At 43.2% G+C, this 13,682-nt stretch overlaps 1 protein-coding gene across 1 annotated transcript in view; it reads right to left on the bottom strand.

The window, feature by feature from the left end:
* Window positions 1-406: 406 nt before the first annotated feature.
* Window positions 407-13,682, bottom strand: part of lingo3b (leucine rich repeat and Ig domain containing 3b) — a 36,731-nt gene continuing 23,455 nt past the window's right edge. The window contains exons 3-5 of the mRNA XM_008333806.3: window positions 8,402-9,011; window positions 6,900-7,643; window positions 407-6,515 (exon numbers count right to left, since the gene is read on the bottom strand). Coding sequence (XP_008332028.1) covers window positions 5,946-6,515; window positions 6,900-7,643; window positions 8,402-8,956 — 1,869 coding nt within the window. The 5' untranslated portion in view covers window positions 8,957-9,011 and the 3' untranslated portion in view covers window positions 407-5,945. The remainder of the gene's footprint in view (window positions 6,516-6,899; window positions 7,644-8,401; window positions 9,012-13,682) is intronic.

A 13,682-nucleotide genomic window follows, 5' to 3' on the forward strand; every position in this document is an offset into this window, starting at 1 on the left:
AAACAATTGGCTGCATGACTGGGGTTTCATTGTGTGAGCTGAAGGATCCACTCTGGCTGCGGTGGATGAGTGCTATCTAGTGGCAAAAAAAGGGAATGCAAAAATGAGGCAACCATGACTAGTTCTATGGTTATAATGTTAATACTATGTCTATTACTGTCCTAGTATTTATTGAAGATTATAAACTGAATATTGCTAGGTACGACATATGAAAAAGTAAACAAACATATTTTTCTTTAAAAAAATTGAAAAAATTGGCTAGTATTTATTGACTCTATTGAAAAACCTGTGTAATATATATATATATATATGTCCTACTTTACTTCTTTACAACAGTTAACTCCCAAAGAGTATTTGATTGGTCGATGGCTGTTATCAGTCATTAAAGAGAGACAGTGACCTCCGGTGACAGAATCACATCATGCTTTTATAACAAAAAAGAAGTTAATTTACAAGACAGACGGTATATAAAACATATATGTTCAAAATAAAAACAATTTTACATACAGTTACATCATTAACTTCGTCCTTCGCCATGAGACCAAGCAGCCGTGGGACTGAGAGGATGTGAGCGATCCCTGGAGAACAAGAAGCAGCGATTGAATCCTAATTTATTACTATAGCTACACTATTTACAGTTCAACAGTCATTTTCCTCTGTCAGACATGGCAAAAAAGTCAACAGATTGGATGACATGATATGGCTAATAGACCTATTATGTACAGATTCTCTTCCTCACGTCCAGGGATCCTCACATCAGTAATCTTGCTCGCTGTGGTTGTTGTTAGAAAGAGGAGACTAAAGATTTGGGCTCTGGCTGTCCATATTATGGGAGTACAGTGTATTATTATAGTTTAACAAGCTGTGTATTAAACTGGAGTGTTGGTGTTCAGCGCCCGTTCCTGGGTTTCAGAAATCAATGATGGGTTGTGTGAGAGAGTTAGTGAAGAACAAGGTTGGTGTCAGGAGGAAAAATAAAGGAAAAGAGAGAAAAAGAAAGTGACGGACAGAGAGGGAAGAAGAGCGAGAGAGTCAGACAGTCAGACAGAGATTACGTCTTGTTTACTCTAGTTGAATTTTCTGGCACCAAGCACTCCACCAAACACAGAATTTAAATAGCTTCTGTATGCCAATTTCAAATCAGACCTGGACCGGGTCTGTGGACTTCCCTCCACGTGCCTTGTGCTGGTCCACATGAATTCTGGGACAGTGACAGGGATCAGGATAGATCAATGGAAGAATGCCATTAATAATCCGTTCCCCCATACAGACAGCATTGATCAGTCCCATCACGCTGCTTGGAATATCAATCACTTTATCTACAGCCCACACGCCTGAACACATCCTCTACGTACGGATAGATATGTGGAGGAGTTCAGTCATCTCAGAATAAACACAAGGAATCTTCATTTGAATACTTTCAAAGGACTCAGGCCAGGATAATTTGAAAAAAAAAAGTGAGGCCTGTTGCAGTAAAATCTTTTCTCACAAGGGGAAGCAAAGCATCGTTCCAGAGATGACAGCAGAGAAAATCAGCACTGAGCTATAAATGTAACAGTCAATCAGTTAACTTTAGTGCTATATTACATGACCCACAGCTGTTTATCCTTTGAACAACCAACGATACTGTATATAACTGGTAGTTGAAGAGCATTGGAATGCTGTTTACCGTTTACGCTTTTGACCACTAGGCGTCAGTGATGTCACGCACAAAGGGAGGTGGGGGTCCTGATTTAAACTGGTCAAGGTTAAGATGGAACCGTTATATTTTCAAGGTGCTTGGAGAATCCTACAGAGGTGTTCTGCCTCAGAACCTCAGGAACAGTTGATGTGAACCACCTCAGGTCATAAAGGTCATTAAAGGTTAAACGTCAGGGTGGATTCAGGTCATCTGATCTGAGACATCTGTTATGGAAATGAACCTAATATACCAAGTAATCACCCAGTCTGCCCGAGCTCACGTCTCCCCCTTCCCATTACTGCTCCTTTAAGCTCGGGTAATTCATCTAAAGTCTAATCAAATCAAAGCAGCAGCTGGATGAGATGGAGTCAGAGATGGGCTCATTAGGATCTCATATAGAGCTGGAGATGACAACAGACTGAAGACAGAGAACACAATCATAAAGGTGTTCCAGAGGAGGGAGCCACTGGTCACAAAGGTAAAGTACAGCTGACTTTAGAACATCAGTTCTGTCTGAATTCTCCACCTCCCTCCTTTTCCTAACAGGTGGTCACGATATTTGTCCAGTAGGGGGCAGTAATGCAATAAAGACGATGCAAACTGCCAATTAAACTCAAAGGAAGGAGTGAAGATGTACAAATGGGAGAATGACAAAGTCCAATCGAAGGACAATCGTCACCAGTGTCAACTTGGAATTTGAGTTAATTTGATGTTTGCACCTATTTTGTTTTTTTTACTGGTAGTAGTCGACTGTTAAATCAGCTAAAATATGTTAAAGATAGATAGCTGTATTGATTATTGTAGTTGAAGGAAGAGTTATTGAAAACTTGCCGACTTAAAGGTATCCCTGAAGCCCTCCTGCTGCTGCTGTAATTGGGGCGTCTTAACCGCCCCCCCTTCCACCACCAACCTAAGGCAAGGACGAACTGCAGGAGGGATTTTGGGGATTGCTCAGCCCTACTTTGTGAAGAACCACAGCAGAGAGATGAATCAGAGTCAGTTTTCCCGGTCATCACTTCGGCACCGGTGAGGCGATGATTTCTGCTGAACACCTGTGAAACACGGACATCATTTGTTCAGTATAAACATGAAACACGTTTCTCAACTCTCAGGAATACAGAAGATAAACATGCTTGAATGCAAACCTCCAAAAAATGTTGTTTTTCAATGAAAGGGCCACTGTTTTGAAGCAAAACAGAAACCAAAAGCTCGACCACACCAACAGTTGACAGTTGAGGTGTGACTGCAGGTTAATTACATACATACATATCCAGAGAAGTGTCCCGTAGATTCTCTCAGTAGAGAAGGAAAGGTCCAGTTGGGTTTTTTTAAAATGGGCAGGATGTGAAATGGGAATACTTTTTTTTTGTTCTTTTTATTTTTGAGGATCCTGGGTCGCCCCTTTCATCTTTTAAATCCGCTAATCCATTCACTGCTTTCGTGTTCGACGGCACGACAGGCAGCAACACAGCGTAACTAGAACACTGACCACACAGAACACGTGTCTACTACCACACCACCATAACTCCACCAGCCTAATACTGTGAACGGGGACAACAGGGACGGACAGGTCGAGGAGACAGGGAGGAGGAGGAAGTAAGAAGATCATAAAATGAAGCACACCCTCATCAACGCTTACATGTGTGATTGATGTTTACACAACAAACACCACCAGCAATCACGATGCACATTCCCACTGTCTGCTAAATCTAATCTCCACTGAGAAATAACAGGAGATGGAAACACAGAAGGGACAGATCAGGGAGAGGAAACGTCCAGGAGGACAGCGTCTTGTTCTCAACACTGAGTGAAGCTCCTGGACACTAACTGCTGACGCTGATGTAAAACCAGACAAATGTATTCATCTGTTCTCATTTGGCCTGATGAATCTTTAAAAACTGCTCACTTATTCACCCTGACACAGAAGTCGAGAGTTCAACCATTTGTCCAAAGGGCCAAAAATACATATGTGGAATTTATTTTTGCAAGTTCTGAGAGCCTCAGCCGCTGCATGACTGATTAAAAGGGGTAAAAAAAGTAGAATAATTGCTCACAATATTTCAATACAATGCAAAAAAAATAAAAATTAAAAAAATTAAAAACTTGTTTTCTGAGAAAACTTTTAGACAGAGGCATCCAGCATTCATCTTCTTGGTTGTTTAGCCACACAGATTTATGCATTGTGTTTTCAGTGCTCCACGATTATTGGAAGTACTCCTGAATACCTCTACTTTTACCGTAGTAATAAATCCAACATCTGCATAACAGCAAAGTACTTACTGATGCTAATGAGCACCGATCATGTTTTATTCAACTTTTGTTTCCTCTAATGTATGGTGTACGGTGCAGGGTTTCCAAGCTGCCGTGCAGAAGGTTCCAGGTTTATTTCAGCCAAAATGACTATGTGGTCTGACCTGTGGAAAGAGAAGGTAATAGTAGTTTGCTGGAAATGTTGAATATTAATGTAATAGAGGAGTGAGAACTGTTACTGGAACTCACTTTGACATTGACACTGAAGCCAGAGCTAATGACGCTAAAACAGGATTAAAGCTAGTATTTACACTTGGGATTAATGGGAAATTAACAAAGTTTAAATGATGCCTATATGCTAACTCCTGCAACTGAAATATTTTCTTTATTCAGATATAGTTTTGTCTGGTTTCAGGAGTTAAAATATGTGAGCAAACACTGTTTTCTGCAGCTTTTCAATTTTGAAATAAGATTACTCAGTCTTGAGAACAGAACAGTCCCACACATTGGACAGGGAGTTCTAAAACAGGGAGACGGCTAGAAGGTCACGGCAAACAACAACTGAAGAAAACAAACATGAGAACAGACAGGGAACAAAAGAACACAAAGTTAGTTTGTCTCTTTGTCTTTTTTTTTTTTTCCAAGACGTTTTTGAAATCACAGTACTACTCTCCACTATACGATACACATGGTGTGGGTAGGGTTAACACGACTTCATTTACATTTTAATTCCTTGGTCTCCAGCCAGGGACCCCTCCCAAAGGAGGACCCAGTGGGGGTGTGTGAAAGGTTTAGGGGTGAGGAGGGGGGATGCACTGGGTTAGGGGAGGCAGAGACATTTGCGCACCGACCGTCTCAGGGACAGAGAGAATAAGATCAAGCAGCTTCACTAGTGGTGCGTCTGTCAATTTGTATGTTAATGTGCGTGTGCGACGGACGATTGCTGTTCCTTCAACCTTGATGTCGGCGTAGAGCGAGTTAGGAGTGTGTGTGTGTGTGTGTGTGTGTGTGCGAGCAGGTTTAACTATATACAGGTTTCTTACAGCAGATGGTCTTGTCATTATCACAGCTTGTACGATGGCAGTGGTAATAACAACTAGAATATCATAAAATCATGCACACTGACTTTTATACAAGGAAAGAAAACCAACAGATTCTCTATGGCTTTTGTTTCTTCATCACTCAACATCAATTCTCTGGCAGAATTGATTCTGGCTTCATGCTCGTCACACAGTATGGCTCGAACGTCGCTGCTGCTCCTGCTGGCTAGTTTTTTTCCCACTTCTCCTGAGAAAATACGCCCTGCGTGTGTGTGTGTTGTCATGTATGGTTCACACCAGCAGGATGAATGTGTGTGTGTGTGTGTGTGTGGATCTGAACACCCTAGTGTTACTGTATGTTTTCTCTCTGCCCCTGACATGAACCGACTCTTCACGCTGCTCCCCCCAGGCAGCACTGTGAAGGTCAGATGCTGATCAACACAGCAGAGGTCAGGGATCAGGCTGGCTGGCTGCTCGCTCGTGTCCTGTCCCCAATCACCTCCCCTCATACCGAGCAACTCCCATGCAGCCACCAGACCCTCACCCCTCTTTCGTCCTCTACTGTGTTGATCTTACCGTGTGCTGTGGCTGCCCCGGCACCAGAGGTTAACCCTCCAGGACTGAGGCAGACACGGCAGCTCGCGGCCAGTGCGCTCGTCCCAAACTCACACAGCTCATCAGAATCCAGCAAAGAAAGGTTCCAAATCCTTCACTTTGATAGTATCGCAATCTCTGATAAACATTTAAGTTTATTAGACTTACTGTAGATTTTACTTCTGAATTAAATTGAGGTTCAAAATACCCAATATTCTTTTTTTTTAACGCCAAATATCATTCATATTTGATCTTAAGCTAAATGAAGCCAACGCCGTCTATGGCTGCAGGACTGTCATCAGCTGTGTGAGTTTGCGTGAGTCAGACACGTTTTTGGGACGTGCTCATGCCTCCCCCGAGGGACCTCTGGCTGCGTTGTTTCATATCATTTTCATGTTAAACTTTCTGGTCCCTCCTGAGGTGCCTCCGGTGGCAGGCTCAGATTTCCTGAAAGAGTACTCCACTGTGAAGTTGTTCCTGCGTTGGCCGCGTCCCCGGCTCCACACGAACAACAGCAGGAAACAGAAGAGAACCACTCCGAGGAAAGTGATGCAGCCCATCGCCGTGGAAACCAAGATGGTGGTGAGGTCCAAGGTGAACTTGAGAAAAACGCGAGTGCTGTTCAGATTGGTGTCGTTCAGGAATTCGCTGCTGTACAGCGAGCGGTTGAGGAAGAAGGCCGACGCGGCGTCCAGCGGCTGACCACGTACGGTGAGTGTGGCGAAGTACGTGTCGTTGCCTCCGGCGTTGCTGGCGATGCAGATGTACGTTCCAGTGTCAGTAAGCTGGGCGTAGCGAATCTCCAGGGTTCCACTTGGGAGGACGGTAATCCGTCCTGCAGTCTTTGTGGTGATCCGTCTGCGCTGTGGGGAAATCCAGACAATAGCAGGCGTGGGTTCTCCTTCAGCTCGACACAGAAAACTCACTTGCTGGCCTTCACGAGCGATTACCTTTGGAACAACAGAAACACAGGCGTGAAACAATAAACTAAACCAAGCTAATACAAAAGAATGTCAAGGTCAAAATTCATTTCCATTATATGAAAAAAGGTGATTTTGTCACAATAAAAAATAAAAGTTCACTGTAGAGTTATCAATCTGATCAAGGACAGAGACAAGGACAAATGTCCTTAACTTGTTCTAACACCAACAACAATACCTGCTGTCTAAAATAAACACACTAGGCCAGTGCTTCTCAAAGTATAGGGCGGGCCCCTCTGGTGGGGAACGGAGACATGACAGGTGGACCCCAAAAAATTAGAGTTTAAATGATGTGCATTTTAACATTTTGTCCTACTCCTTTACTAAATTTTTCAAATGAATCACAGTCATTACCTGTTGCAGCTTTCGGTTGCGTATTTTGGGCTTCTGGCACGTAAAGTGGTCGAAGAGTGCAGAGTCGGTGAAGGTGCTGAGGCTGACCCCCTGCACCTCCACCGGCCCTGCACACACCGGTACCCTGCCGTCAAAGTTGAGGGTCTTGCGTCTCTGCAGGATCCACAACAGACGGCAGTCGCACACCAGAGGGTTCTCGTCCACTCTGAGCGTCTCCAGACTGTTGACAGAGTGGAAGGAACCCTCCTCCAGAGTCTGCAAGGCATTGTGGGAGAAGTTCAGGACCCGGATTTGTCGAAGGCCTCCCAGGGCATGAGGCTCCACCGTCTTCAGGCCTGTGCTGACCATGATGAGCTCCTTCAGCCTCAGCAGGTCTCTGAAGGCCCAGGGCTCCAGTGTGGTGATGGGGTTGTAGGACAGGTTGAGGTGAGTGAGGTGGAGCAGGTTCTTAAAGGAAGCTGATGGGACAGAGGTGATGTTGGTGTTGGTGATGGACAGCCAGCGGAGGTCCAAGCCTTGGAAACTCAGCGGGGAGATGTATTCTAGGTACGGCCAGTGATCAATGTCCAGACCGCGCAGGTTGGAGAGCTTTCTGAAATTCTGGTCCTCCAGGGCAGTGATGCTGAGGTGATGGAGGCGAAGAGTGACCAGGCTGCGCAGGTAGGACAGTGTCTGACCGGAGATGGATGTCAGGTTGCAGTGGGCTATTTTGAGGTCCTCCAGTCCCAGCAGTCCTGTGAATGCCTGGAAAAATCAAAAAGTTTAAATAGAATGTCTGTGCTGGACAAACAATATGGCGGAATATGATCTGTTGACTGAAGCTCTAAGGTAGAGTCAGCTGATTCATATACACATGTAAACATTAGAGACTGGAGTAACCATGTGTGGACTGAGAAAACAGCACTCAAACTGCTGGTCATCTGGATTGTTATACTTCGAAAAATATTTCGATTCAATGTTAAATATTAGGTTACAGTAGCGATATGCAATATTAACTTTTTGCCGATATCCAACAGAGGAAAAAACTATTCTTACAGATATTAATATATCTATCTATATTAATATATGCTAATATCGCCTTGATAATATCGTTAAGGTTAACGTTATTGAAAGTATCGGACTTCCCTAGATTACAGTAAACGTATGACGAGCATTAAGTGGCAACACATTTCCTGATACAGCAGAGTATATACTGTATATACACGTTTGTCTCTCAGAGTAGAGTTGTGCTTCACAGTAAAACTTTCTGTGTGATTTAGCAAAGCTGATTATTTATGCGACATTAAAAACAAAGAAAAATAGCCTCAAAGAAACCACAGCTTTAATGTGAAGCTGTTTGAACTGCTTTAGTTTTTATTGGTAAATACCAGATTTTAGTCTATGCGTAGGAGTTTAAATGTCTGATTCTTCTGAGGGCAAAGACATTCTGTTGATAAAATGTTCCTTCAGCCAGAGTTTCATCAGAAAAACAGTCACAGTCTGAAACAATGCTGCAACGTTACCTTGTGGGATATGTATACCAGCTCGTTGTCTCCCACCTCCAGATGTTTCAGGCTCCTCAGATCCTGGAAAGTGTAGTCTAATAAAATCACCAACTTGTTCCCACTCAGGTCCAGACTGGTCAGATTGCCCAGCTTGGCGAAGGCCCCTATAGGAACCAACTTCAGCTGGTTTCCCCTTAGCTTTAGCACTTTGAGACTTGGAAGGGAGGCGAAGGCGTTGGGCTCTAAGGTGGAGATGAGGTTCTCACTGAGGTCTACTTCCTCCAGACGTGGGTAAGGGGCCAGGTCACCAGCCTGAACCCAGCGCAGCTTGTTCTTGCTGAGGTCCAGGAGCTGTGTCTCTGTAGGAATGCCCTCTGGGATGTTGGTGAGCCGCCTCCGCTGGCACGACACCGACCTCAGCTGAGCTGAGCACTCGCACCGTGGCGGACAGGCCTGCCCACTTCCAGGTAGCATCAGGGTGACCATAGCGACCAGGGCAGACGCCAGGATCCACCGCCACATCTTTTTCCATGGCACTAAGGCACACCCACCAGGGCCAGGAGAGCCACTCATGACCCTGGTCCTCTGACTCCTCCCCTGTGGCAGGCAGGGTCAGTACACCACACACCTGCAGATAAGGAAGCAGGAGAGAAATGGAAACAAAACAGTTATTGGTGATCACAGGAAGAAAATATGGAGAAAATGAAGTTTCAGGGCAGTGTGTCAGCTGACCTCAGACAAGGCAATTTTATTGTCAAACATTTACTGTACAGGGAGGCAGTGGTAGAAGAGCATGAAGAGACTGTGCTGCTGTGCATTTAATCCCTCAGATAAGAGAAGACCAGAGGGGCCTGTTAACCTTAACCTTCACAAATACATATGCACAAACATATAGATAAACATAAACAGGTTCAATTAGACTCATCCTGTAAAATAATGACAAAAATGACGTCAAACACCAGTTCATGAAAACCCAGACAGACACAAACCTATTCCTTCCTTCTCATTGAAGTGAACTAGTTCAGATGTTTTCTCACACTGCTTCTTTTCCCTTGTTTTGCAGCTTTACTTGGGGAGGCACCAGCATGCCTCACACTTTGAAAGCCATTACTTGAGTGCTCCACCAGCATGCCTCACACTTTGAAAGCCACTGGACTGAGAAAACTCAAAGCCCAAGGGGGGGGGGTAATTCTGCTTGATTGTAGACTGTAGACTGAGAAATTGAATGAGCATATTCCAACAGTTTAACATTAGCAGCAGTGAAATTCAAAGATGATTAATGAATTTTCAAAGAACAGGATCGGAAAAAAAATAAATCTCAAAATTCATCATCGTCTTGAGTTACATGAATACACCTTTAAATTACCAGTGTTTCCTGCAGTTTAGTAAATAGTCAGCTGAACTCTGTAGAGAGACTCTTGGCATATTCTCACGCTGTGGAGAAAAACAACTTCTGACGCATGTTTATTACAGAAACACAGTTCTGTTTAACAGTGATTCAGGTCAACGTCTGTTTTTTTTACTAATTCATTTGAGCTTTTAAAATGAGGACGCTGAGAACTTCAACCGAATTCGTGCATGTTGCATCTCCTCGGCTCTTCCTGCAGCACTGGGACCGTCTGCTCCACATTTTGACAAGCAGAGTGAATGTATTATCACCAGGCATCAACACGAGCCCAGCCAATAGGAAATTATTACAGTTTGTGTTATATTTCCTGCTGGCAGAAATGACTCCCTTTTTTTAGGATTTTACACTTTATTTTGCCAGAAATCCCCCGTTCACATTAGTCTTCACCACCAGGTGTCGCTAAATCCTACACTGTGTTCATTTAAAACTAGGTTTGAAATGAGTGACACACTGAATCAGTGTGTCACTCATTTCATACGACTTCTCTAATCAAGCGTGTGTCAATGCATTTTTGCTGGATGTGGCATTTGACTGAATAACATTTCCAAATGATTATCGGACCTTTTTGGTAGGAAGATGAGATGAGTCACTAGAGGTTCACCGTTCCTTCTGGCTAGCTGTCATCGTTCTCCTACACGCTGTTTTGAAACCCAGAGGTCGTCAAAAAGCATCTGGCATTAGATCGGAAAGACCAAACCCCAGTGTTTACGATTTAGCAGAGGAGGAAAAAAGGAGAGCAAGTTCAAAGAAAACTTAAGAGTCGGTTTCCTGGATTGTTCCTGAACAAAGCGCTCAGGAACCTCAGACATGACACAGCTGTCTTGAAAGTTTGTTTTTCAGATCAAGTGGCGATGAGAGAGAATGTATCACCATCACCAGGGACTATCACATTCAGATGCACTCTGATGCTGACAGGGGAAAAAAAGGCAGGCGAGAGCCACACAGATTAATAATACATGAGTTGGTTTACTCTTAATGGGCAGCAGTAAAAGAGTGAGTCACAGTGTAACTGTAGCGAGAGCCAAAAGTCTGAATCTTCTCTCTGAGCTTTAGGGTTTCAGTCCAGGATACACACGATAAAAACACCAAATGCACTGGGGTTGAGAAAATAAATAGGAAATTTAAATGATGTCAAATTTGAATTATATAAAATGTCATATTCCAAACTTGAGGCTTCAGTCAGACTGTGTCTCATTTACTCAGCCTCAGGATAGATAAGTCACAGTTTCCAAAAGTACTCAAATTTGAAAGGATCTGGTTCAAATCTAGTGGGATTTCTCTTTTCACTCGGGGGAAAAATACAGAGACAGAGAGGCTGCTGTGCACAGTGATGCACACACTGACCCACTTCTGAGCAACACCTCAGTCTGACAGTGTCAGACACCGACAGCACTGACCACTGACCACAACAACAGGGCTGAACCTCGGTGTCCTCAGTGGGATAGAACCCCAGGAGAGGAGGAGAGACACAGGAAAAGTTCATGCAGTTTGAGGAATAATAATAAGCTGTAAATATAATACAATAATGAATCTTTTATTGGGGGGCGGTTTCATTAAATACAGAAGTCAAACTTTAGTTGTTCACCAGCTGTGGTTGAAATAAAACTTTCTACAAGGACGTTAAAAAAAAAAGACTCAGCCAGGAACACATACATCTCTCTGCCACCACCGGAACCTGTCCAACCCATGGTGACTAACTGATGGACCCTGAAGTTCAATCTGTAACATCTAGAATGTTACGTCCAATTCTTATGCTCTCTCTCTCTCTCTCTCTCTCTCTCCATCTTTCCCCGCCCCTCCTCCTTACTCAGTCACTGCACAACAGTTTGGTTTTTGACTGGAGTGATGGATTTTACTCGTCCTCCCTCTCCCCCGGGGAGTCATGCCACGGGTCAGTGGCAGCAGAGCAGCATGAATCAGAGAGCTTACATCATAAACACAGACAGCTGAGGTCCACACTGCTTAGCTCAAGGACAGATGGGGACCTTTAAAACACAGAGACAAACATCATCAAACAAACAGAGGTGCCTGCACATCGTGTTCCGAGCAGTCAAATAAATCTCAACTTCACACTGTGGGACAAACATGTACAAAACGTTGGCTGGACAAATTGTTGTGTTGCTGCTCTTTCTATGGCCGTAGCAGGTAGTTAGCACGTAGCATCAGCAGCTGTTATAGTATTCAAAGGTAAAAGAGCAAATGAGGTCAGTGTGTTTTCTACATCTGACCACCAAAGATGAACAGAAATCCAACAGGTTTCCCTAAACTCAGATCTGTCAGATGCCAAGGCTTCAAGGTTCTGTTGCAGGCCAGATGTAGAGAAACAGGAGAGAAAAAAATACAAAAAAAAAAGAATACTGAGAGTTTTAAAAATATTTAAAATTAATGTTTTAAATGTATGTTTGAGAGGCACACACACACAGTCGTGTTATCTCCTACACCAGGTTGACATTTTTGCTTCTAGAGAACGGAGATGACAGTTTGTACGAGTACAAGTTTAAAATGTGACTTTACATATATTTAAAAAGTCTGCACCGGGAATGAGGAGATTAATCAGTCCTACTGAACTAAAATATATCCTGGCTTTAAGTCATTTCTGTCGTACCTAAACCTTAGCTATTTATATATATATATATATATAAAGTTCAGGTTCTTTTAGAGATATATTATTTTATATCGGTCGTGACATTTTACTTTAAAAAGTAAAACTAATTAAAGTCATTCACTATAACTTTATTGATTTAATGGTTTTTTTTTCTGGTAATAATATTAGCACTTCCAGTGATTTCTTTTTCTGAGCCATCATATAACTTCATCATTTGTCATTTGTCTATTTCTGACATGTACGTACTTGGGGAATCATTTTGATTCTAATTTCTGAATTGCAGAGAACACAGTGTTTATTACACCATTAAGAAAAGGAGAACTGTGTGCATGAGATAAAAATGTAAGAATCCCTGGAAAGATTCTAATAGTGTCGAATCCTAACAGCGTCAACAGGCCTGGAGCACAGAGATCATGATAATAAAAGCGAAATAGAAACAAAACAGTTAGGAACTTTTACCACCAATTCAACGACAGACAACAACAACGACGAAGATGGAAACCACGGTTACTGAGGTTTACACCTGAAGGTAGAACAAGTTCCTAGAGCTGCAGTGTAATGTGAAGGTCGCTGCAGTGGTTTGGAGAGAACACAACAAAGACGATCCACGTGATGATGCTCAGTGCCACACAACTCCACCGACACGCCGCCTTCTCTTTCCCCACAGAACCTCAGGAGTCACCGAGTCATCAGAAGAAAACTTTTTTATCGACTGTGATTTGCTGCTGGGCTTGACTTTTGACCTTTGGATATTTACAGACATCTTTTAAGGGCCAGGATCATGTGTTGCTGTGTAGTTTTACCTCTGACAGCGAGTTTGTTACCAAACCTCTGGCCCGGGGGCCACTCCTGGCTGCCCAACCCTACACATCTGGTCCATGATTAGGTGTCAATAAAATTTTGATGTTGTTTATTTATTTATTTTTTGTATTGAACCTTGAACACTGATGCAGCCCTCCAATCAAATCGCAGTGGTCCACAGCTCATTTGACTTGACGAGACCGCAGCTCTATACTGGTTGGATTCACTCTGCCTCCTCTCGTGGCTTTTTTATTGGCTGCGTGTGACATTTCTGTTACAGTGAGCAAAGTAATTAGTCACATTTGCATTTGGCATTTTGTTAATTCTGAGTAATGAATAGTGGTGAAGTAGAAGAGGAAGCGGCACTAAAACTAAATATGATCATCTTCATTATCACCCTCCTCCTCATAATCATCATCACCATCGTCATCATCGTCATCATCATCACCATCGTCATCATCAGCAGCAGCAGCAGCAGCCATGAA

Source organism: Cynoglossus semilaevis, chromosome 20 (genome assembly GCF_000523025.1).
Source record: "Cynoglossus semilaevis isolate Cse_v1.0 chromosome 20, Cse_v1.0, whole genome shotgun sequence".
Classification (NCBI taxonomy): domain Eukaryota; kingdom Metazoa; phylum Chordata; class Actinopteri; order Pleuronectiformes; family Cynoglossidae; genus Cynoglossus; species Cynoglossus semilaevis.